This window comes from Nyctereutes procyonoides, unplaced genomic scaffold (genome assembly GCF_905146905.1).
Source record: "Nyctereutes procyonoides isolate TBG_1078 unplaced genomic scaffold, NYPRO_anot_genome, whole genome shotgun sequence".
Classification (NCBI taxonomy): Eukaryota; Metazoa; Chordata; class Mammalia; order Carnivora; family Canidae; genus Nyctereutes; species Nyctereutes procyonoides.
The window spans coordinates 32,374,171-32,400,156 of NW_026575159.1; the positions used below are offsets into that span (position 1 = coordinate 32,374,171).

The 25,986-nt window shown below is 58.9% G+C and overlaps 1 protein-coding gene across 1 annotated transcript; it reads left to right on the forward strand.

Annotated features, from left to right (window-relative positions):
- The first annotated feature begins 1,811 nt into the window (after positions 1-1,811).
- On the forward strand, positions 1,812-16,981 carry ZNF696 (zinc finger protein 696). The gene is made up of 3 exons (XM_055314368.1): positions 1,812-2,225; positions 8,059-8,166; positions 10,764-16,981. The coding sequence occupies exons 2-3, from the start codon at positions 8,133-8,135 to the stop codon at positions 11,861-11,863; spliced, it is 1,134 nt and encodes a 377-aa protein (XP_055170343.1). The 5' UTR covers positions 1,812-2,225; positions 8,059-8,132; the 3' UTR covers positions 11,864-16,981.
- The last annotated feature ends 9,005 nt before the right edge of the window (positions 16,982-25,986 follow it).

Here is a 25,986-nt window from a genome sequence, read left to right on the forward strand (position 1 = left end):
GGATGGAGTCACGGCTGTGGCCGGCAACCAAAAAGCCCTCTTCTGGCCCCTGGTTGTCAGAGTAGTTCATGCAAGCCAGGAGGGAAACCCAAACCCATTTTTCCCTATTATTATTTTTAAAGATTTTATTTATTTGTTCATGAGAGACATACAGAGAGAGAGAGAGAGAGAGAGAGAGAGAGAGAGAGAGAGAGAGGCAGAGACACAGGCAGAGGGAGGAGCAGGCTCCATGCAGGGAGCCTGAGGAGGGACTCGATCCCAGGACCCCGGGGTCACGCCCTGAGCCGAAGGCAGATGCTCAACCGCTGAGCCACCAGGGCGTCCCTCTCCCAACCCTTTGTAGAACAGTTTGGGAACTTGAGCCCCTCGGCCTCGCAGTGCCTTCATGCGCTCCTGATTCTCAAGGGTGTTCTCTTACGAAACCACAGGACAGTCACCAAATTCGGGTGCAGGGATCCAACCCTTGAGCCCAGCACAGCCTCCAGTTCTGCCTCGTGGACCGTGTCCACCGGGGTCACCCGGCAGTGTCCTCCCTGGCGTCATACCCCACCCTGGCCATGCTCCCTCGGCCTTCCTCCTCCAGGATGGCTTACTGGTTGAGGAGGGAAGACAGCAGGCGACGTCTGACCATGTGTCACAATGATCACTCACCAGTGAAGAGCCGATGGACACGGTGGGCATCCACGTGGGGCACTGTGGGCACCTCTCTGCGGTATCCCCTCTGCAGATGCCGGACCCATGTCCGGTGACGAGGAAAGGGAACAACCAAGTGAGCTTATGAACAGGGGCTCCCCCGGGAGCCTCAGGAGGCCCCAGCCCCCACCCACACCTTCACTGGGCCCTGGGGGAGACCCCAGGACAGGCCCAGCGAGGCTGGGGGAGGGGCAGAGGGAGAAGCCGACATCCCGCTGAGCAGGGGCCCATGCGGGGCTCACCATCGGGAGCCTAAGCGGCCGGCCCGCCCAGGGATCCAGGGCGCGGGGTGGGGGGGGGGCATCATGTGTCAAAGCTTACATCTCTGCTGCCTTTCTGCTAGGCCCATGATCCGTATTTGCCCCTGAATAAGCCGAAGGAGCCCTGTCCCCACTCTGAGGGGGCCGCAGGAAAGCTAACCATTCTCTGAGGTCGTCCTGGCCCCAAACCCGGTACCAGATCCCACACGGGGCCAGGACAAGAGCTGAAAACCCACCCGCCCACTGGCATCATCACAACCCCTGATGATTGATGAAAAGAACACCTGTTGTCCCCTGACACCACCTCTGACAGGACCGTACCCTGGAGTCCCGAAGGAACAGCACCCGGGCCCCAAGAGATGACGGCTGCCCAGCCCCGGGAACTCACAGAAGCTGCGCAGGCGCTTCTCTGCCACCCACACCCGGCAAGAAGCCGCCCCGCCTGCTCTGGCTTGCGTCTGCCTACGGCTTGTGAGAGGCCTAGAGCCCTCTCAGCTGGTCCTGGGGCCACCCCCAGGTCCTTGGGCCCTGAGTGGACGGGCAGTGAAGGCCAGTGGTGGCCGGGCCTGGGTGCAGGTGGGGGGGTGCCGGGTGGTGAGGAGGGTGCAGGTAGGGGGTGCTGCGTGTAGGTGGGGAGGGTGCAGGGTGCAGATGGGGGATGCCAGGTGCAGGGAGGGTGCAGGTGGGGAGGGTGCAGACGGGAAGGCTGCCGGGTGCAGGTGGGGGGTGCAGGGCGCAGGTGGGGAGTGCAGGGTGCAGGTGGGGGGTGCCGGATGCAGGTGAGGGGGCCCGGGTGCAGGCGGGGAGGCTGCCGGGGGCAGGTGGGGGATGCAGGGTGCAGGTGAGGGGGCCCGGGTGCAGGCGGGCTCTCCGCAGCCGAGCAGGGTCCGCGCGCCAGGAGGGAGCCCGGTCCTCGGAGAAGGGGCCGCTGCGGTGCTCCGTCCTGTCCGCGGACACTCGCGGCCCGGGTCCCTCGCGGGGGCTTCCCTCCCCCAGTCCCGCCACCCCCCCACGCCGGGGGCGCCTCCACCTTTCTCCACCCGCACCGCCTCGCCCACTCGGTCACCGCACCCGGGCCTGGCTGGAGGCCGGCGGGCGGGAGCGGGGTGTCCCGGCGAAGACCCGCACGGGAGGAGGAAGGACCAGGGCGCCTGATGCGGAGCCCGCGCGGGGAGCAGCCGAGTGCACGGCCTCCCGCGGCCTAGAGCGTCACCGGAAGTGCCGCGCCGCCGCCCTGGGGACGAGCGCTTCCGGCGAACGGCGAGGCTGCAGGTGAGTGTCCCAGCGGTGCTGCGGGCGGTGCTGGAGCGGGAACCAGGGGCCCGGGCGCGGGTCCGTGTGCTGATGCGGGGCTCTCGCTTCGAAAGAGCTGCACGTGCGCCGTGCGGAGTGACAGCCTCAGGGGAGTCCCCGCCTGACCAGCGCGGCGGCCCGGACCTCCTCCCGCTGACCACTCTGAGGGACCCCGACCTCGTCCCCCGACCATCCTGAGGGACCCCGACCTCCTCCCCCTGACCATCCTGAGGGCCCCGGACCTCCTCCTCCTGACCATCCTAGGGACCCCGACCTCCTCCCCCTGACCATCCTGAGGGCCCCTGCACCTCCTCCGCCCGACCATCCTGAGGGACCCCGACCTCCTCCCCCCGACCATCCTGAGGGCCCCTGCACCTCCTCCGCCCGACCATCCTGAGGGACCCCGACCTCCTCCCCCCGACCATCCTGAGGGCCCCTGCGCCTCCTCCCCCGGACCATCCTGAGGGACCCCGACCTCCTCCCCCTGACCATCCTGAGGGCCCCTGCACCTCCTCCCCCTGACCATCCTAGGGACCCCGACCTCCTCCCCTGACCATCCTGAGGGCCCCTGCACCTCCTCCCCCCGACCATCCTGAGGGACCCCGACCTCCTCCCCCCGACCATCCTAGGGACCCCGACCTCCTCCCCCCGACCATCCTGAGGGACCCCGACCTCCTCCCCCCGACCATCCTAGGGACCCCGACCTCCTCCCCCTGACCATCCTAGGGACCCCGACCTCCTCCCCCCGACCATCCTGAGGGACCCTGCACCTCCTCCCCCTGACCATCCTAGGGACCCCGACCTCCTCCCCTGACCATCCTGAGGGACCCCGACCTCCTCCCCCCGACCATCCTAGGGACCCCGACCTCCTCCCCCCGACCATCCTGAGGGCCCCTGCACCTCCTCCCCCTGACCATCCTAGGGACCCCGACCTCCTCCCCCCGACCATCCTGAGGGACCCCGACCTCCTCCCCCCGACCATCCTAGGGACCCCGACCTCCTCCCCCCGACCATCCTGAGGGACCCCGACCTCCTCCCCCCGACCATCCTAGGGACCCCGACCTCCTCCCCCTGACCATCCTAGGGACCCCGACCTCCTCCCCCCGACCATCCTGAGGGACCCTGCACCTCCTCCCCCTGACCATCCTAGGGACCCCGACCTCCTCCCCTGACCATCCTGAGGGACCCCGACCTCCTCCCCCCGACCATCCTAGGGACCCCGACCTCCTCCCCCCGACCATCCTGAGGGCCCCTGCACCTCCTCCCCCTGACCATCCTAGGGACCCCGACCTCCTCCCCCCGACCATCCTGAGGGACCCCGACCTCCTCCCCCCGACCATCCTAGGGACCCCGACCTCCTCCCCCCGACCATCCTGAGGGACCCCGACCTCCTCCCCCCGACCATCCTAGGGACCCCGACCTCCTCCCCCTGACCATCCTAGGGACCCCGACCTCCTCCCCCCGACCATCCTGAGGGACCCTGCACCTCCTCCCCCTGACCATCCTAGGGACCCCGACCTCCTCCCCTGACCATCCTGAGGAACCCCGACCTCCTCCCCCCGACCATCCTAGGGACCCCGACCTCCTCCCCCCGACCATCCTGAGGGCCCCTGCACCTCCTCCCCCTGACCATCCTAGGGACCCTGACCTCCTCCCCCCGACCATCCTGAGGGACCCCGACCTCCTCCCCCCGACCATCCTAGGGACCCCGACCTCCTCCCCCCGACCATCCTAGGGACCCCGACCTCCTCCCCCCGACCATCCTGAGGGCCCCTGCACCTCCTCCGCCCGACCATCCTGAGGGACCCCGACCTCCTCCCCCCGACCATCCTGAGGGCCCCTGCACCTCCTCCGCCCGACCATCCTGAGGGACCCCGACCTCCTCCCCCTGACCATCCTGAGGGCCCCTGCGCCTCCTCCCCCGGACCATCCTGAGGGACCCCGACCTCCTCCCCCTGACCATCCTGAGGGCCCCTGCACCTCCTCCCCCTGACCATCCTAGGGACCCCGACCTCCTCCCCTGACCATCCTGAGGGCCCCTGCACCTCCTCCCCCCGACCATCCTGAGGGACCCCGACCTCCTCCCCCCGACCATCCTAGGGACCCCGACCTCCTCCCCCCGACCATCCTGAGGGACCCCGACCTCCTCCCCCCGACCATCCTGAGGGACCCTGCACCTCCTCCCCCTGACCATCCTAGGGACCCCGACCTCCTCCCCTGACCATCCTGAGGGACCCCGACCTCCTCCCCCCGACCATCCTAGGGACCCCGACCTCCTCCCCCCGACCATCCTGAGGGCCCCTGCACCTCCTCCCCCTGACCATCCTAGGGACCCCGACCTCCTCCCCCCGACCATCCTGAGGGACCCCGACCTCCTCCCCCCGACCATCCTAGGGACCCCGACCTCCTCCCCCCGACCATCCTGAGGGACCCCGACCTCCTCCCCCCGACCATCCTAGGGACCCCGACCTCCTCCCCCTGACCATCCTAGGGACCCCGACCTCCTCCCCCCGACCATCCTGAGGGCCCCTGCACCTCCTCCCCCTGACCATCCTAGGGACCCCGACCTCCTCCCCTGACCATCCTGAGGGCCCCTGCACCTCCTCCCCCCGACCATCCTGAGGGACCCCGACCTCCTCCCCCCGACCATCCTAGGGACCCCGACCTCCTCCCCCCGACCATCCTGCGGGACCCCGACCTCCTCCCCCCGACCATCCTAGGGACCCCGACCTCCTCCCCCTGACCATCCTAGGGACCCCGACCTCCTCCCCCCGACCATCCTGAGGGCCCCTGCACCTCCTCCGCCCGACCATCCTGAGGGACCCCGACCTCCTCCCCTGACCATCCTGAGGGACCCCGACCTCCTCCCCCTGACCATCCTGAGGGACCCCGACCTCCTCCCCCTGACCATCCTGAGGGCCCCTGCGCCTCCTCCCCCGGACCATCCTGAGGACCCCGACCTCCTCCCCCCAACCATCCTAGGGACCCCGACCTCCTCCCCCTGACCATCCTAGGGACCCCGACCTCCTCCCCCCGACCATCCTAGGGACCCCGACCTCCTCCCCCTGACCATCCTAGGGACCCCGACCTCCTCCCCCTGACCATCCTAGGGACCCCGACCTCCTCCCCCTGACCATCCTGAGGGACCCCGACCTCCTCCCCCCGACCATCCTAGGGACCCCGACCTCCTCCCCCCGACCATCCTGAGGGACCCTGACCTCCTCCCCCCGACCATCCTAGGGACCCCGACCTCCTCCCCCTGACCATCCTAGGGACCCGGACCTCCTCCCCCCGACCATCCTGAGGGCCCCGGACCTCCTCCCCCCGACCATCCTGAGGGCCCCTGCGCCTCCTCCCCCTGACCATCCTGAGGACCCTGACCTCCTCCCCCGACCATCCTAGGGACCCCGACCTCCTCCCCCTGACCATCCTAGGGACCCCGACCTCCTCCCCCCGACCATCCTGAGGGACCCCGACCTCCTCCCCCTGACCATCCTGAGGGACCCCGACCTCCCCCCCCCGACCATCCTAGGGACCCCGACCTCCTCCCCCTGACCATCCTAGGGACCCCGACCTCCTCCCCCCCGACCATCCTGAGGGACCCCGACCTCCTCCCCCTGACCATCCTGAGGGACCCCGACCTCCTCCCCCCGACCATCCTAGGGACCCCGACCTCCTCCCCCTGACCATCCTGAGGGCCCCTGCACCTCCTCCCCCCGACCATCCTAGGGACTCCGATCTCCTCCCCCCAACCATCCTAGGGACCCCGACCTCCTCCCCCTGACCATCCTGAGGGACCCCGACCTCCTCCCCCTGACCATCCTGAGGGACCCCGACCTCCTCCCCCTGACCATCCTGAGGGACCCCGACCTCCTCCCCCTGACCATCCTGAGGGACCCCGACCTCCTCCCCCCGACCATCCTAGGGACCCCCACCTCCTCCCCCTGACCATCCTGAGGGCCCCTGCACCTCCTCCCCCCGACCATCCTAGGGACTCCGATCTCCTCCCCCCGACCATCCTAGGGACCCCGACCTCCTCCCCCTGACCATCCTGAGGGCCCCTGCACCTCCTCCCTCCGACCATCCTAGGGACCCCGACCTCCTCCCCCTGACCATCCTGAGGGACCCCGACCTCCTCCCCCTGACCATCCTGAGGGACCCCGACCTCCTCCCCCCGACCATCCTAGGGACTCCGACCTCCTCCCCCTGACCATCCTGAGGGACCCCGACCTCCTCCCCCTGACCATCCTGAGGGACCTCGACCTCCTCCCCCCGACCATCCTGAGGGCCCCTGCACCTCCTCCCCCTGACCATCCTAGGGACCCCGACCTCCTCCCCCCGACCATCCTAGGGACCCCGACCTCCTCCCCCTGACCATCCTGAGGGACCCCGACCTCCTCCCCCTGACCATCCTGAGGGACCCCGACTTCCTCCCCCTGACCATCCTAGGGACCCGGACCCTCTCCCCCTGACCATCCTGAGGGCCCCTGCACCTCCTCCCCCCGACCATCCTAGGGACCCCGACCTCCTCCCCCTGACCATCCTGAGGGCCCCTGCACCCCCTCCCTCTGACCATCCTAGGGACCCCGACCTCCTCCCCCTGACCATCCTGAGGGACCCTGACCTCCTCCCCCTGACCATCCTGAGGACCCCTGCACCTCCTCCCCCCGACCATCCTGAGGACCCCTGCGCCTCCTCCCCCTGACCATCCTGAGGACTCCTGCACCTCCTCCCCCCGACCATCCTGAGGACCCCTGCGCCTCCTCTCCCTGACCATCCTGAGGACCCCTACACCTCCTCCCCCTGACCAGTGTAGCGACCTCTGGGACAGCCTCACCTGATCTTTGTGACGGTCACCAGGGGTCGCTTCATTCCCAGCTGCTTGCACACTTTAACCTGCCCTATTTTTTAGTTGAGATTACGTTGTTTCCAAGGTTTGCTCTTAAGCAAGTCAGAAGTGCAGTGTCATACAGTGAGCACCTGTGATCTCTGTGCGGTAGGTCCCCACTGGCGAGACGTTGGGATGCCTGGAGGCCCTGTGGCTTGTCAGCTGCCGGGCATCTCCCGCGTCTCCTTGCTCCGCAGGTGTTGCCATCCTGAAGTCTCTGCTACCTTTAGAGTACAAAGTGATAGTTATGTTACCTTTCTGAATTATAAATGAGGGAGTTATATTTAAAAATACAGTGGCCTTTTGTCAGCGTTTTTGTGTGGATTACTTGACCCTTACTGATTTTTCTTGTTTTTTCATTAATACGTAGTGGTCCTTATGTATTAAGTATATGAATCTTTATGTTATAAATATACCTTGTCCCTGGGGTTTTCTTTTTTCATTTCTTTGTTTTTTTTACATTAAATTTCCTTGTGTAGTTAAATGTGTCAGACTTTACCTTTGGTGTTAAGCACAGCAAAAAACATTCCACAATCTAAAACTGCACTACTCAAATTTTTATTTTTTTGGTTTCATATTTTTATATTCAAACCTCTGTAATTATCAAGAAGCATTTTTAAATCCCTAGCTATGTCTCCAGACATCTGAGGACTGACCAGAGATGCGGGGCAGGACCAGAGCAGGCGGCTAGCAGATGCCCCCACACCCACCTGTGTTCTGCACCTGCCTGGGTGGGCCCAGGGGGCCAGCCTGGTCAGGACAGCATTCCCAGAGCGTACCTTATAGAACACTACTAACTGGGGAGTCTGTTTAGTCATGACTTTGATTTCTGGCTGCAGAACAGGCCCAGTGGAGTCCCAGGAGAAGGGACTTTTTTCCCTTCACTTCCCATCACTTTTTCCCCTTATCTTCTTTCTTACTCAGGCAGGTGTCCCCACTCCTGGTGCTTCTGCAAGGCACAGCAAGGAGAGCCTGCAGGCCTGGGTCTCCAGAACACCATGGACAGGGCTACCCTGGTGGACACACATGCAGGTGAGGGGTGGACAGCCAGGTGGGGTCAGGGAGGAGGGGACAGCTTAGGAATAGGGGCTCCAGAGCCTACCTGCCTGGCTGCTAGGGGATGTAGCTGGGCTTGGGCAGCACCTCCCTGTCCCCTTCTTTGCCTGGCACAGCTCCCACCCCTTCTGCCTGCTGGCCTCAGCACTCCCTGTTCCATCCCTTTGCTCCCCTGACCAACGTCTGCACCCCTGTCTCTTCTCTGGCCCCCCTGCCTGGAGATTTCTTAGAATGAGATTATCAGTTCTGGCCCCATTTCTCGGCCAGCCTCAGACTAGGTGACCCTGAAGAGTATGATGAGTGAAAACCCAGGCCCCTCTCTAATCTGAAGGTTTAAGGCCATGTTTATGGGTCATCGGAGCTGAGGACTCCTATCCAGTTTACTGTTGTTGGTGTTACTACAGCGTGAGACAACCAGTGCTCAGGACTACAGCATCCTCCCCTGCACATGGATGCCCGCACTGCCTCAGGCTCTTCACCGTCATACTCTGATGTGTCGGATTCGGCAGTGGGAGCCTGCGTGGAGCACGGCCATGGCTCCTAGAACACACGGCACACCCCACACACACCTGTACCCGTTCTCCTTTGAAGTCAGAGAACCCCTGTGTCCCGTGATTCAGCTAACCTGTGTCCACGAACAGCACTCACCCTACTTTGGGTTTTGCCTTGGAGCTGCCCTTCCAGTCCTGGACATCTAGGCTGTGCCTCTCCCTCCCTGCCTCCCTCCTCTGACCTTAATCCTGGCCAGGCCCAGGCACGCTTCTCCACAACCCTGTGGTTTGAGACTAAATAATAATGTAGCAAATGTCAACTTACCCAGAGGGGTGGGAGAGAAACCAGTTACAACCAAACACAGAGTTTTAAAGGGAATAAAGAGCACCCTTCTTGGTTGCTGGCTCCGAGCACCTGCCACAGGATCCGTGGCCTGGAAGTGGAATAGAAGCAAGCGTGAGGCCAGTGGTGGGCCTGACAGGTCTGGTGTGCGTCACTCTGGAGACTGGCTTCTTGGCCAGGGGACTGAATTTCTTAATTAGAAATTACACTGTAACGTTTTGGGAAGACTTCCCTCCATCAGGGTTTCTCAGCCTTGGCAGTGGACATTCTGGGATGGAAGACTCCTCGTTGTCAGGGTGTATTGTGCATCGTGGGATACTTAGCATTCCTGGCCTCTGCCCACAGGATTCCAGTAACGTCCCTTCCCAGCTGGGACAACCAAAGATATTTTCTGACGTAGCCAAACTGCCCCAGTTGAGAATGAGGGCTCCAGGTTTAGGGCTCCTCGGTGCCCCCTGGGAGGTTGTCACTGAAAGGATGCCCTTCCCCTACCCACCCCCCCACCTGCTGGTGCCTGGGATGGCCTCGGGGCAGGCAGTTCAGGGACCTGAAGCCTGACCCACAGGAGCTGGAAAGGGTGTGTGTGTGTCCCCCCCCCCCCCATTTTAACTCTAAATAACTCCTGCTTCAAAACCAGTGCTAGGGGTCAATTTCTGGAACATCTAAGTGTGCCAAACCACAACAAACCACAAGACCAGACACGGGGCGGGGGGGGGGGCGGGGGCTCCCAGAGGGCCTCCTGCCTCAGCCTGTGCCTGGGGCCTCTCCCCATCTCCAGGTGCTCAGTGGGACAGCCCCTGCATTAGGGAATCCATGGAAAGTGGCTGTGGGTGCCTGCCTGCACTAAGCCGCCCTGGGGACCACTGGCCTTGCCCCCGCCCCTGCCCTGCAGGGGCCTTTACCCCCTGGGCTGCCACAGCCCTTGAGAAACGTGGCTGCGGTGTGGGCATGGCCCCTGTGGAAAGCTGCTCTCGAGGTCGATGGGCTTGCCCTGGGGGGTGCCCTCCTTGAGCCAAGTGCAAGGCGGCATCCTTGTCTCACCTCGCAGGTGCCCCTGTAGGCGCAGCAAAGGTGGCAAGAACTGCCCAGTGTTTCGCGACCACACCCCTAAAGTCATTTATTTAAATGGGCGCGTGGTCTGTGCCCAGGAGCCAGCGGGGCCAGGCTGTGCTCAGCCAGGACAGGGGCCCCTCAGCCCAGCTGGTTCTGTCTCCTGTCTCTGGCTGTCGCTTACTCTTGGCACTGACCTCTGAGTAAGGATTCTCTTGTGTGGACCAGAGGCCCTTTGTGCTGGGCTGTGGAGAGCTGTCAGGGACAGAGTTGTCTTGGGAAGTCCAGAGTTGCAGAAGTGAGCTTCTGGGGCCAGAATGTGTGCCACCCAGGACCCCTGCTTTGCTGCCAGTTGTCTTTGCCTTCCAGGCCGTACAGCAGAAGCAGGGGCACCCAGAGCCTTCTGGGCTTCTGTCTCCTGCTCTCCTGAGCCTGAGGGAAGAGGCTCAGGCTACCGCAGAGTCCCAGCGGAGGGTCCTGATTGATTAGCTCCCTGCCCTTGCCCACTCCTGGAACCATGGGTGTCCGGCGCTGGGGAGAACTGGGCAGGGATGGGCTGGCACTACAGGTGTCTGCTGCCCGCCCGCCCGCCCTTCAGCGGCAGCGGCGTCTTACCCAGATGGCCACCACCAGTCCACGCGGCTGCTTCTTTAGGCCCCCAGTCATACCTGTCTGACCCTCTCTTCCAGCTTCCCTGGCACCGGCATCAGGTGACAGCCAGGCTTCTGGCTGTGCCGCTTCAGTGGCTGAGCGTGGGGCGCAGAGCGCAGAGCCGACCGTAAGGCAGGAGGCTTTGGAGGAAGAAGGGACATGGCATGGAGAGAGCACGCAGGGGCCTCCCTGGACACATGAGCCCCCGGACTGCTGTGGGAACAAGGGGGCCAGAGACAGCCCCAGAGGTTCCCCTAGGGTTCCAGAGGTTTCTGAGACACCCGGAGGGGATACTGGCCATGAGAGCAGTGCGCCGCCGGGGTCAGAGGCCACCCTGAGAGCTCTGCCGGCCACGGGCGGAAGAGGCCCCGGGAGGGGGCGGCCTTACCAGTGCAGCACCTGTGACCGTAGCTTCAAATGCTATTCGGATGCGGCGAAGCATCAGAGCATTCACTCCGGGGAGAAGCCATACTCGTGCAGCGACTGCGGGAAGGCCTTCATCCACAGCTCACACGTGGTCCGCCACCAGCGCACGCACCACGGTGAGAAGCCCTACGTGTGCAAGGAGTGCGGGCGGGCCTTCAGCCAGAGCTTCAACCTGGTGCGGCACCAGCGGACTCACACAGGTGAGAAGCCGTATGGCTGTGCTGAGTGCGGCAAGGCCTTCGGGCAGCGCTCGGACGCCGCCAAGCACCAGAGGACGCACACGGGCGAGCGGCCGTACGCCTGCAGTGAGTGCGGCAAGGCCTTCCTGCACAGCTCCAACGTGGTGCGTCACCAGCGCACACACCGCGGCGACAGCCCCTACGAATGTCAGGAGTGCGGCCAGGCCTTCAGCCAGAGCTCCAACCTCCTGCAGCACCGGCGAGTGCACACGGGCGAGAAGCCATACACCTGCCCCGAGTGCGGCCGCGCCTTCAGCCGCAGCTCCTTCCTCAGCGAGCACAGGCGCATCCACACGGGCGAGAAGCCCTACGCGTGCGGTGAGTGCGGTCGCGCGTTCCGGGCCCTGTCCGGCTTCTTCCGGCACCGGCGCGTCCACACAGGCGAGAAGCCCTTCCAGTGCACCCAGTGCGGCCGCGCCTTCCGCCTGAGCTCGCACCTGATCCAGCACCAGCACATCCACGGCACGGAGTGAGCCCCCCCGTGGGGACGGGGAGCAGGCCCTGGACCCTGCATGCCCGGGGGGCTGCGGCCCTTGTCCTACCCACGGGTGGAGGGGGAGGGAGCCAGTGCCCTGAGGTCTGGCCCATGGGGAGCCCCCCGGGGCGTCTGCTGCCCCGCCCCCGGCCCCGCTTTCCTGGGCGGGGAATGCGGAGTTCCCCGCAGGGGAAAGAAGTGTCCACCAAAACGAAGTTGACGTCTTTTAACACTTCTTGCTGACGTGCAATTCACATAGGGTGAAGTGCATAGAGCTGAAGGCTGGGTTTTATGAGATTTGACAACTATAGCCTGTTTTGACCTTGAGAACTGCCGTGAGGTCTCCATCCCGCCTTCAAACCAAACCCCCTTAGCCTCCAAGGCAACCAGTGATCTTTCTGTCACTCTTTCTGCTCATTCTAGAACTTAAATAGAATGATTCAACATCTACTTTTCCGACTGACTTCTTTCCCACTGCTTAACGTTTTTGAGACTTATCCGTCTATCAGAAGTTGTTTGTTTTGGGTTTTGTTGCTGGTTGCTGGGGTTTTTGGTTTTTGTTTGTTTTTCTTAGTTCCATAGCACTTTTTAAAAGGCAAGAGTCACTTTCTACTTTGTATCAAAGCTCTGTGTTTGTATCTGTGTGTCTTGTCAAGGTAGGAGCTCCTGTAGCCAGAATGATTTTTATTTTATTTTTTTAAAGATTTTATTTATTATTTATTTATGAGAGACAGAGAGAGAGGCAGAGACACAGGCAGAGGGAAAAGCAGGCCCCATGCAGGGAGCCTGACGTTGGGACTCCATCCCAGGTCTCCAGGATCAGGCCCTGGGCTGAAGGTGGTACTAAACCACTGAGCCACCCAGGCTGCCCTATTTTTTTTAATATTTTATTTATTCATTCATGAGAGACACACACGGAGAGAGAGAGGCAGAGACACAGGCAGAGGGAGAAGCAGGCTCCATGCAGGGAGCCCAATGCAGGACTCCATCCCGGGACTCCAGGATCATGCCCCGGGCCAAAGGCAGGCACCAAACTGCTGAGCCACCCAAGGATCCCCCAACCAGAATGATTTTTAACACAGCCCTCCATACAGAGTATGCCAAAGCAGAATACCTTCCACCAAAGGGTGTTGGTGAAATATGTAGGGGAGTATGTGAAAGATGCTTACAGAGGAGACAGCGAGCTTGAGCAGAGGAGGCAAGAACACAGATCTGCTGTGTTTTCACACCAAGTATGTAGCTTGAAGAACTCTGCTCAGCCTCATAAAGGCAGTACAAGAAAAGGAAGTTTAAGATTTAAAATTTGTCCTTTTCTTTAGATTTTACTTAATGTACAGTGTAGCACTGGTTTCTGAAGTAGAATTCAGTAATTCAATATTTGTACCTTCTGGCTGCCTGGGTGTCTCAGATGGTTGAACATCTGACCCTTGTTTTGGGCTCAGGTATGATCTCAGGATCATGAGATCAAGGCCCGTGTTGGGCTCCATGCTCAGCAGAGTCTGCTTGGGATTCTTTCCCTCTCTCTGTCGCTCTGCCCCACCTGCTAGCATGCTCTAGAAAGAGATAAAAAAGAAAAAGAAAAGAAAGAAAAAGATATTTGTACTTTTAATAAATGTTTCCTAAGCACTTAGTTGCCCAGGCTCTCTGCCACTGTTCTGAGACAAAACCGCCATGACACGTGCATTCAGGGACTCTACAGGTTAGAGAGTGAAAGAGATGAGGAAAGCCATGTGTGTCATGCCCAATAAAATGCCCAGTAACAGAAGTACCTCCAGGGAAGTAAACATAGGAGATGCACACAGATGATCAGGGCCGGGGAAAGAAATTGGGATGACCTTCCAGGATTGGTGGTTCCTGAGCCACCATTGGTGGTTCTTCAGAATATTTAATCAACAGATGGACTAAATGTTTTGTATGAAGCAGAGGTCAGGATGTGCTGGGGGTGTGAAAGGGTATGAGAAATGTGCTCATTCAGGGAACCTTGGAATCTGCAGAGAAACCAGAAAGTAAAATTTAAGTGAATTCATTATTCATAACTTAACATTTTACATCACATCATGACAGGGTCGTGGATACAGATATTTGTTATTTGCCAGGTAGGAGGGGTGAAGTGTCTTCGTTGCACATTCTAGAACTCTGCCGTAATGAATTGGATGAGGTCATTTTGTTGAAAGTTTACTGTAACCACTAAAATCGATCTGAGCAGTCACCTGGCCATGAGTCCTAGGGTCCAGCTTCATGATCCCAGTCTGCTGTGGTCAGGCTATGGTTTGATGCTACTTCATGGTTATTATCTGCTCTAGCTTAACCACTGATTGTGAGTTACTGTGGGTCCTGTAACTGGCTGGGACCTCCAAAATAGCAGTACAAGTCTAGGTCTCTTGTGGGCATCGATTTCTTTTTCAGATGTGGGCTTAGGCCCAGGGTTATGCAGAGTTGCCCTCAGATTGGATTCAGTGACACCACAGACATTGGGCTGCTGACTCTTGGGCCAAGGGTGAGGTAGAAACAGCCCAGGACTCCCACACTGAGCCAAAATATTCAGATAGGCTGAAGGGTCCCAAGTTCATGGTTCCTCTCAGATACCAGTAGAAACCAAAGCAGTCACTCTGGAGGAGAGCTTGTGCTACTTAGACCTGCTGTATTCCTGTTGAGAAGGTCAAGCAATGAGCTCAGAGAGCACCCAGCACCCAGGAAGGTCTCACTGAATGAGGGTTAACAAAATAGCAAACAGACATAAACCTCAGAGAACTGCAGATAACGACATTGCCAGTAACGTAGGCAAGAGAATAGTTACATATGACGTGTGTACAGGAATAAGACAGTCACAGCAGTGAGAAAACAATGAGGGACTATCAGGCATGAACAGGCAGTTTTTAAAGAACTTTCAAAAATGAAAAATACAATTACTGGACTAGAACTCAGTGGGGTGGGTTAAATAATGGATTAGACACTGCTGAAGAGGGCATTAGTGTGGGGGAAGATCCATCCAAGGAAATCAAATACCACACAGACAAGGAGAGGAAAAATCCAGAGAGAATGTGACAGGATTTGTAAAACAGAATAAGGCTCAACATGGAGCTGATAGGAGCCCCAGGAGGAGAGAGTGAAGGAGAGGACACAGGTGAGGCCCTGCGATGATGCACCCCATGATGATGCAAATCCCAACTTTATTAGCTCCTGGCTACCACAGCCCACCCCATCCCATTCTCCATCCAGGCTCAAGTTCTCATACTGTGCAGGGTTGAGAATGGAGCTGAAGGTGAGGTCAGGCAGCGAGACAGCAGCCAGCTCCACCTGGGGAAGATGAGTGTTTGCATCACAGTGTTAACTGGCCCAGTCTCCCCATAATCCAGAAACCAAATCATGAAAGGAGAGGACACTAAACTCGTTACCAGTACACTGGAAGTTGCAGCCCTCCTCCAGACCCGGAACCACCACCTTCAACATGTGAGTCACAGAGGACAACTGCAAACAAATAGTGCCAGTCTTCAGCTCAGAGTGCCTGGAGGGGCCTGGCATCTGTGCAGGCTCATTTCATTCCTCACAAGGACAAGATTCTGCACTTTACAGGCAGAATTATTCTGGGCCCCTGTTTATAGTGTTCCTACAGGCTTTTCTTTATTTAATGAAAGACATAAATCACAGATCTGGAAAGCATAATGTATATGAAGCAAGAAAACGAGAAATCCACACCCAGACACAACATGGTGAGAGCACAGACTAGAAGAGATGTTCACGTCCGAGAGAAAGGCTTGATCACCCACAAAGGAGCCACAGTCACACCATCAGCAGACTTCTGTGAGCAACACAGAAGTGGCATTTGGCTCGGCCTCTTCGATGTGCTGGGAGGAAACACCTGCCAACCTAGAACTGCACGCCCCGCAACATTATTTTTCGTAAAGAAGATGGAAACAGACATTCATAGATACATAAAATACAAGATCGTTTATCAGTAAGGAACTTTCGCTGAAACAACCTCTGAAGTTTATACTGCAAAGAGGGAAAATGATCGCAGGTGATAGTCCTCGATAGGAGACAGAATGGGGAGCAAACAAAATGACCAAGTGGACTCTGTCCAAACACTCCGTATATAAGAGCAATGTCAGCTGAGATACAGGACCACAGCGTCAGTGAAGGCAGGAGCAGACAGAGGCGTGAGGCTGCCAAGGGAGTGATGTCGCACGCAGGCGGCCGTACGGATGACGAGCCAAGGTGCAGCAGGAAGCGGGCAGTGCCTGACGACACCTGGAGTCCGGGTCCTTCACGGGAGACCGCGAGCCGCCCAGAGACGGGCCGGGAGCTGCTGTGCCTGTACTGGGGGCTCGCGGCCAGCGAGCGTCGCCTGTGCCCGCGGACTGCTGGCCACCTTCGCTCCTGCGTGGTGGGGAGCCAGCGTCCTGGGCATCCAAGCAACGTTCTGACATGCAAGTGAGAAATCAATCCAGAGGGAGGGCATGCCGGGCAGCTCCGTTGCTGGAGCGCCTGCTTCAGCTCAGGTCATGATCCTGGGGTCCAGGGGTCAAGCCCACATCAGGCTCGCTGCTCAGGAAGGCATATGCTTCTCCCTTTGCTCATGCTCGCTTGCTCTCTCTTCTCGCAAATAAACTAAGATCTTTAAAAAGTATTACAAAAGGGAAAAGGCAAAGAGGCCAGTGAGGAGGCAGACAGATTACGACCAGCGAGAATTCCAGGAAAAAACAGAAGGTGGTGGGAGTGGGATGTCCAGGGACCTCCTGCGATCCTCCCCAGGACTGACGACCTGTGTCGCTGCGGTGGGAGCACCTGCCGGCACCCCTGCAAGTGAGCAGCATGGCACCGCAGGGCCGGCGGCCACGTGCAGAGGCCTAGAAGCACACTTGGGGCGACCCCTGGGGGACCTCACACCGTGCAGATAGAAGGCAGTGGACGGAGGCTTTAAACATTACACGTGAATGGGGATCCCTGGGTGGCGCAGCGGTTTAGTGCCTGCCTTTGGCCCAGGGCGCGATCCTGGAGACCCAGGATCAAATCCCACGTCGGGCTCCCGGCACATGGAGCCTGCTTCTCCCTCTGCCTATGTCTCTGCCTCTCTCTCTCTCTCTCTCCGTGTGTGACTATTATAAATAAATAAAAATTAAAAAAAAGTTACACGTGAAAACAACCTGTAGCCTAAAAGCTGCCGCGTACTCGTGATGCTGGTGGTTAAACGTTATTTTCCAATCCGCAAATTGACCAAAAAATGTGTCATGACTTCTTGTGAAACATCTTTTCAGGAGGCGCCGCGAGGAGATCTCCAAAACACGGAGGACCTGTGCGAGAGGAGCGAGGGGGCTCCAGGGAGCAGGGCTCCACAGGTGGCGGAGGATGGCCCCAGGGTGGCGGGAGCAAAAGCAGAGGTCAGGGGCCAGGTCTGGTTGCCAAGCTCACTTGCAGGCACTGTTGTTTACTGTCCTTCCACATGCAGAACACACTTACCCCCCTTTCTTTAAGATTTTTTTTTCTAAATATTTTTTAATTTACTTACGATAGAGAGAGAAAGAGAGAGGCAGAGACACAGGAGGAGGGAGAAGCAGGCTCCATGCCAGGAGCCCGACGTGGGACTCGATCCCGGGACTCCAGGATTGCGCCTTGGCCCAAGGCAGGCGCCAAACCCTTGAGCCACCCAGGGATTCCCCCCTTTCTTTAAGATTTTTACTTATTTATCAGAGAGAAAGAGCACAAGCCGGTGGGGGACGGAAGCAGAAGCAGAAGTGGGTTTCCTGCTGAGCAGGGAGCCTGACACGGGGCTCGATCCCAGGACCCCGAGATCATGACCAGAGCCAAAGGCTGATGCTTCACGGATGGAGCCCCCAGGCGCCCCGACACCTACCCCTTTTATGGCACCAAAAGTCCCATCCAGTTGCCATATCAGGCACCAAGGCTAATCGAGTCTCATGATTTCCATCAGGTCTGGAGGTAGAGAAGATGCCTCTTAAGCCAGAGACCTATAAACTACAAAGAAAAAGTATCTGACCTTCAGCAACTGGATTTTTTAAAAAAGATTTTATTTATTTATTTGTGAGAGACACAGAGAAAGAAGTAGAGACACAGGCAGAGGGAGAAGCAGGCTCCACGCAAGGAGCCCAACGTGAGACTCGATCCCAGGACCCTGGGATCACGCCCTAGGGCTGAAGGCAGATGCCAAGCCGCTGAGCCACCCGGGGATCCCCCTGCAACTGGATTTTAAAAACCTCCCATCCCTTGCCCCCCTCGAGCTACAGAACCTGGAGGGAGAGCCTGGCCGTGGGTTCGTGGCAGCCCTGCCCCGGGGCCCTCCTGCCCGCCTGTCTGGGGGGCCCTGCCCACAGTGGGACGGGGGGAGGGGTGGCACACAGGCCTCGCATGGGACCGTCACACTTCCCCGAGTCAAGGGCTTGGGGTCCACCCTCACTGGGGACGCCCTCTGCTGGTCCCGGGCAGGTTCCCTGGGTGGGCACCGATGGGAGCATGGCCGGCTCCTGGCCAGGCAGCCCAGCGGGCACAGCCTCCCCCCGTCCCTCTGTGAAGAGAGCCCGAGAGGCAGCTCAGTGGAGGGGACATGCCGCAAAGGACGCAGCACGGGGGCGGCGACCCCCCGCGTGATGGCCACAAGCAGTTCGTTGTACACGGTCCCCAGTGCTGCTTCCACAGTGAAGAAAACACAAAGGACGTCCCACTGAGCAGAGCCGGGCACTTAGAATGCAAGGTGTTTGCTTGCGGCGTCCGTCAGGGGGCCACGCCAACGTCCCCTCCAATCCCGTCTGTCTTCTCCATGGACACCCGAGCCCCCAAAACCTGCCGAGAAGACCCAGGTTCTCGGGGAGAGCCCAGGACACAGGGCAGGACCCCAGGGCAGCAGGACCCGCTCCTCCGGCCCCGGGGCACAGCCACACGCCAGGGCTGCACAGGGGCCTGGGGACCAGCCTCCCCAGGTTGGCCAGGCCCGCGGCCACCTCCTGGCGGGGGTGCCACCCCTGAGGTGCAGGGTCCCAAGGCTCTGCGGGAGGGAGGCCCGATGACAGGCATGGCATCGGAGGCATGCCAGTCGGGGGCACCTGTGCGGCCCACGAAGCAGGGGACGCTGAGGGCCCTCCAGGCAGCTGAACGTGGATGTGGCCGGGGCCGCGACTCACCGTCCTCTGCCTGCAGCCCGCGTGCTCCGTGTCAGCAGCGGCCCCTGCCACGTCTCCAGGAACCTGGCAAACGCAGGGAGGCCATGCTTCCCGAACTAGGAGGGGGACAGGGCCCCTTAGCGGGGTGGAGGCCTCATCCTGCACCAGACGTCACAGGTGGGAGAGTGTGGCCATCAGCCACACGACAGGCAAAGGCCACAGCAGAGAGAAAAGGAGCAAACAGAAGAGCCCTCCTGAGCCCGGGTGCTCGGTAACGTTCCCCTTTTGTTTTGTCTTGCGTGTGGTGGGCAGCAGGGGGATGTTTGCTGAGCCATAGTGAGTGGTGGACAAAGCCCCGCGGGGAGGGGACCCGAGAGGGCTGCCCTCTGTTCCACCTTTTTTTATTTTATTTTTTAAAGATTTTATTCATTTATTCATGAGAGAAACAGAGAGACAGAGGCAGAGACCCAGGCAGAGGGAGAAGCAGGTTCCACACAGGGAGCCTGATGTGGGACTCGATCCCAGGACCCCGGAGTCAAGCCCTGGGCGGAAGGCACATGCTCAACTGCTGAGCCACCCAGGCGTCCCTCTGTTCCACCTTTTTATGTATTTACTTATTTATTTTTTGGTTCCACCTTTTAAAAGAAAACCAAATGTCTCAAAACCAAGGCTGCTTTCCTGGTGGTGACTGGTGAGGCAGAGGCCGAGGCAGGGGGAGGGACAGGGGCAGGGGCCAGGGTGAGGGCAGGGGCAGGGCCAGGGGGCAGGGGACAAGGCCAGGGGACAGGGCCAGGGGGCAGGGGACAAGGCCAGGGGACAGGGCCAGGGGGTAGGGGACAGGGGCAGGGCCAGGGGGCAGGGGATAGGGACAGGGAGTAGGGCCAGGGGCAGGGGCCAGGGCGGGAACAGGGACAGGGTGCAGGCGGCAGGAACAGGGGCAGGGACAGAGGACAAGGGCTAGGTCAGGGGCCAGTGTGGGGACAGGGCCAGGGGCAGGGGCCAGGGTGGGGGCAGGGGCAGAGGCAGCTGCCAGGGCAGGGACAGGGCAGGCCGTGCATGGGCTGCGGCCCGTCCTCCCCCAGGAGCTCCGCCTGACTGCACAGTGGATGTGATGCGCTGCCGCCGAGGCCAGAGCAGCCCCAGGAGCCACTGCAGCGGACTGGGCATCTGTCCCAACCGGTCAGGCCATGGTCAGGCCACGAGAGCTCCAGGCACAAAACCCAGGGCTGCTATTCACAGGGAGGAAAGGACAAGGGCGGAGGGAGCAGGTGGGGAACCGGAGGGCGGGGTGGCTGCAGCCTGTTCACCACTGAATACGAACAGTCTTTGCTCTGATTCTGACCTTCCTTACGCACGCCCCAGACTAAGAGCTCCCCTCCGGGGCGCCTGGGTGACCTGGCGCTTGAGCGTCCGCCTCTTGGTGTCGGCTCAGGTCGTGGTCTCAGGGTCATGGGATCGCGCCCCTCGTTGGCTCCGTGCTCAGCGGACAGTCTGCAGGAGATTCTCTCCCTCTGCCCCTCCCCCTCCCCTGAAATAAATAAATAAACCTTGAAAAAAATTTTTAAAATGAAAACTCTCAGGGCACCTGGGGGGCTCAGCGGTTGAGCCCCTGCCTCCGGCTCAGGGTGTGACCCCGGGGTCCCGGGATCGAGTCCCACATCGGGCTCCATGCGGGGAGCCTGCTTCTCCCTCTGCCTGTGTTTCCGCCTCTCTCTCTGCGTCTCTCATGAATAAATCTTAAAAAAAAAAAAAAAAAAAAAAAAAGGAAACAAAAGCAGGCAGTTCTTCTCAAGTCTGAGACCAGCATTACCCTGATACTAAAACCAAAGACATCACAAGAAAGCCACAGACTGGTCTCCACTTAAGTAGAGAAGCTGAAGTCCCCCACCCCACCCTGGTAAACCAAATCCCACAATACACAGCAAAGATCCTACACCGCGACCAAGTGGTGCAGGGGCGCAGGCAGGGCTCCCAACGTGAGACCCCCCGTCGATAGGAGAGAAACACAGGATCATCCCAAGAGATGCAGAAAAAGCAACTGCCAAAATCCCTGGGAGACCGTAACTGTCGGGGTGTGAGTACACCTGCAGCAAGAGAACATGGGGTGTTTGTGATGACATTTTATTTTGTGGGTGCTGCACCCCCGAATATAGCATAAAATGGATATAAAATGTTAAATGGTTATAATTTCATCAACGCTAGAGGGATCATCTCAACCAGAAAAAGCACCAAGAGAACCCTTAGTGGAACACCACAGCCTTGCTTGGTGCAGCCAGTGGAGGGTCAGAACTGAAACTCAGTCCCCAAATGATGGCTTTTTAGAAGGTTGTCGCCGACCGGAGTCTCTGGGGAAACAGGCCCTGCCCCCAGCTAGAGAGCCCCTGGAGTCCTGAGCTGCTTGGAGCTGCCAGTGGGCTCTTGGGCAGATGGAGCAGGTCAGGTTCTGGCCTCCGGGCAGACGCGCCCATCAGGGAGGGGAAGGCCGCGAGGTGTCTGCTGTGCGCTGTTGCAAGGGAAGCCCCGGGTCTCCCTGGAATCCCCAATGCACAGACCTGGTCTGGACCAGCCCCGGGCACAGAGCCGGCACTGTCAGCTGTGGGGTGTCAGTGCCGCAGAGCAGGCCTCAGGCCCAGGGGACTGTGCAGACTGGGGACACCCCTCCAGGGGAGCTAAACCCCACACACAGCTGGACGGGCAGGAGCACCTGCAGGTGCCCATGGGGGGGCCGAGGGCAACAGAAATCAGGTGTGTGCGATGAGCCATGTGGACAGACACAGACACTGAGCATTTCCCTGTGTGAGTCCTGCAGGGGGGCACCCCCCCCTGCATCTCCCCCTCCACCTAACACTTTCCAGGTAAGTACCATCCGCAGGGGTGGAGGCAGCGCTGGTGCCGTGCACACCCAGGGGGCGGTGACTGTCACACACAGCTGAGCTTGTCTCCACGGCTCCTGGGTCATCAGAAGAGAGACGCACACACATTTGACAGAAAGCCATCGTGAACCGTGGGGACTCAGCGTCTGTCCTGCCCATCCCTGGGAATGCTTGTGGAGAGGCTTTTGTCCCCGGTGCACAGAATCCAGACAAAAGATCGACCCTGGAAGTTCACACCTGGCTTCTCGAGCTTCGTGCCTTTTCCCTTTCCCCGGAAGCAACCTTAGTGGTGCCAGGTCCTCGGAGAACCGGGTGGTCTTGGGGACCCCGCAGAGCTCGCAGCCAAACACCCAAAAAATGAAGTCAAGGAAATTCCACTTAAAACAGCAGCAAAGGGCAGCCCCGTTGTCTCAGCAGTTTGGCACGTGCCTCCAGCCCAGGGCGTGATCCTGGGGTCCCGGGATCGAGTCCCACGTCGGGCTCCCTGCATGGAGCCTGCTTCTCCCTCTGCCTGTGTCTCTGCCTCTCTCTCCCTGTGTCTCTCATGAATGAATGAATTAATAAATAAAATAAAACTTAAAAAAAAAGCACCAAAGACAGAATACTTAACAAATAAATCTAACCCAAAAAAAGGTACAGAACTTACACTCCAAAAATTTGTTGAAAGAAATTTTATTTTTTTTTGAAAGAAATTTAAAAAAATATCTTGAAAGATAGCCCAGGGGTTCCCTACCAGAACCCAGCTTGCGGAACCCTCAGATTCGGTGGGATTTCAAGGGACCCTGAATGGCTGAAAGAATCTTTAAAGAAAAAAAAAAAAAGAATCTTTAAAGAGGGGCACCCGGGTGGCTCAGCGGTGGAACGTCTGCCTCTGGCCCGGGACATGACCCCAGGGTCCTGGGATCGAGTCCCGCAGGGAGCCTGCTTCTCCCTCTGCCTGTGTCTGTCTCTCTGTGTGTCTCTCATGAATTAAAAAAATGTTAAAAGATTCAGAACAGATATTTCTGCAAAGAAGACCGACAAACGGCCAATCATCTTAGAAAAGATGCCCATCAGGGAAATGCAAATCAAGCCCACGGGAAATACCTGGCCACGTTCTTCCCACCTCCGGCTGAACACAGCGGGTGCAGGGGGTGCTGGTGGAAACGCCCCCAGGGGCGGGCGGGGCTGAACAGAGGCTCCCGGTGCCCCCGCCCTGCCAGGAGCAGCCCCCACAGCAAGCCTGGGGTCCCACAGGCCTCCCCGCGGAGACGTCCGCTCCTTCCCAGGAGGCGCACACGCAGGGCTCAGCGCCCGCGTCGCCCTCCCCAAGCACTGTCGCCGGACAGATGGACGCGGGTTCGCAGCGCGCAGGGCAGCAGTGGGCCGGGCGCCCTGCTCCGGGGAGGTCCTGCGGGTGTACGTGGAACTCAATTTTTTTAATGAGAAAAGAAAGAACAACTTAACGTGGCCCTCTGTCTTCAGGAGCTTCCCACCCGAGCTTCTGTCTCCCGGGGCCGGCCCCTCCCGGCCTGTCTGCAGGCCCCGTCCTCAGGCACCCCTCAGGTCCACCAAGGGCCACCCTCACCTCGTGGGTCCCCAGAGCAGGAGAAGACTCCGCGAGGGGGACGATGCGGCTGCGGAGCCTCCAGCGGGAGCTCCCAGGAGCGCTGGGCCCCGTGGTACCCGCCGCCCCCCCATGGCGCCTGTCAGAGGGGCACACGAACCAGTGGGTGCAGCGTGGTTCTCAGGGCGGGGAACCCCCGGGTCCGGATGGCGCGGCAGGCTTGGGACACACCTGCGGCCTGGAGCCCCCACCCCAGGCTCCCCCGCAGGCCCAAACCCCCGTTCGCCCACCCAGCCTCCACCCACGTACTTCACAGAAAATCCCCGCTAGAAAGTTAGGCACTAGGTTCACGCACTCCCTTCCCGTATTTGGAAAAATAAACCTCACGCCCCGTGAGTGTTTATAAAGTTGGTCATGAGAACCACACTTTAAGATGCTTTCGTGGCTTTTTTTTTTCTTGGGATGGCTTTTCATGGTTATTCATCTACATTAGCTCAGTGATCTATGCAGATCTAAAACACAAATTTGGGGATCCCTGGGTGGCGCAGCGGTTTGGCGCCTGCCTTTGGCCCAGGGCGCGATCCTGGAGACCCGGGATCGAATCCCACGTCGGGCTCCCGGTGCATGGAGCCTGCTTCTCCCTCTGCCTGTGTCTCTGCCTCTCTCTCTCTCATTCTATGTGACTATCATAAATAAATAAATAAATAAATAAATAAATAAATAAATAAATAAAGATTCAAAATCTTGTAAAAAAAGTCTGCAGTCGTTTCAACGGGCTTTTTTCTGTTTTTATAAATAGGTTTGGTAAAGAGACAGCAAATCTGTGAAGAGCACAACTCCAGTCAAAGCAGAAAGGAGGGCGCCTGGGTGGCTCAGTGGTTGAGTGTCTGCCTTTGCTCAGGTCATGATCCTGGGGTCCTGGGATCGAGTCCCACATCAGGCTCCCTGCAGGGAGCCTGCTCCTCCCTCTGCCTGTGTCTCTGCCTCTCTGTGTCTCTCATAATAAATAAATAAAATCTTTAAAAAAAAAAAAAAAGCAGAAAGGAGCAGGAAAGCTGCAGGAGCATCTCTGGCCGGCCCACAGCTGACCTCCTGGGGCTTCAGGAGGACCAGATAGTGACAATTTAGAAACATGGTCCTTCGAGAGGAACTTTTATTTTTATTTTTTCAAAAATTTTATTTATTTATTCATGAGAGACACACACAGAGAGAGAGAGGCAGAGACACAGGCAGAGGGAGAAGCAGGCTCCATGCAGGGAGCCCGATGCAGGACTCGATCCCAGGAACCTGGGGTCATGCCCTGAGCTGAAGGCAGACGCTCAACCACTGAGCCACCCAGGGATCCTGTTTTATCACAATTAAAAGAAACACAAAATAAAGGCTTCTGGAACTTTCTGACATTTTCCATGAGAGAAAAGGAGAGCTGGAATGGAACATCAGGCACAGAGGGAAACCGAGCCTCCGCCCCCAGCATGAGGCTGAACACAGTTTGCCCAGGAGCCGAATCCACAGCACACGTGTTTCCATTCGACTGACCAAGCAGCTCTGTAAAATGTCAGCAGTGTTCACCATTTGGATCACATCCTCCTTACAACCGCATTTCTGCCACCTGCACAAATCAGCAACCTGGACGGTGTGAGCCTTGATGCACACGTGCCCACGCGGAGGTGAGCGCACACCTCCCAGCGGGGACACGCAGGGCACCTGCGGGAAGCCTCAGCCCACCTCCCCGGCCTCTCCTGGGAGACTATGGAAAACTAGTAAACTCGACTTGACGTAGCTCTGAGAGCACATCAAATTAAACAAGTCCCCTAGTTCAAGGCCAGGCGCCTCGTTCAAAATGAATATGAAACACATGAAATACACTCAGAGCCACGTAAGTCAAGCTACCGGATTTTTTTTTTTTTTAAGCTACCGGATTCTAAAGCGCACATCCTGGTCAGCGAGAGGCGAGCCCTGCGCCGGCCTCACTCACAGCTCACAGCACCAGAGGGTTCAAAGGAGACTCCACCTCGGGCTCCGCCATCAGGCTTCATCTTTGTCTCCCTGGACAAAAGGAGCTTTTCACCCTATCACCTGATACAAGAAGGAGGCGGAGAACAGGAGAGGGAGAGAGAAGGGTCAGTGACAACACAGTACCTCCTGCCGTGTTAACCACGTTTGGTTTTATTCTTTGGAAAACATGTGCTTACACCTACTGTTACCAACTTTACAATTGTTTCTCGCAAAATCATTTATTTCAAACAAAAACAAAGCAAAAAAGGGACCAATGGCAGCTGAGAGAGGGTAGGCCTTTAGGCTTCTGTCTACATTCTAGTTGGACTGGAGTCTTCCTTCTTTTTTCTTTTTTTTTAAAGATTTTATTTTTTCACGAACGACACAGGGAAAGAGAGAGGCAGAGGGAGAAGCAGGCTCCACGCAGGGAGCCCCACGCGAGACTCGATCCCGAGTCTCCAGGGTCACGCCCTGGGGCCGAAGGTGTCGCTAAACCGCTGAACCACCCGGGCTGCCCTGGATTCTTACTTCTACTGGAGTCAAAGCAAAGGCTAAACACAGGGGTGCAGGTCCCAGCCCCACGGCGGAGGACCCT

Coding starts and splice junctions, on each gene's coding strand:
- ZNF696 (XM_055314368.1), top strand. CDS start 8,133: ATGGACAGGGCTACCCTGGTGGACACACATGCAG. Junction 8,167..10,763: donor CCTGGTGGACACACATGCAG/GTGAGGGGTGGA, acceptor CCTCTCTTCCAG/CTTCCCTGGCACCGGCATCA.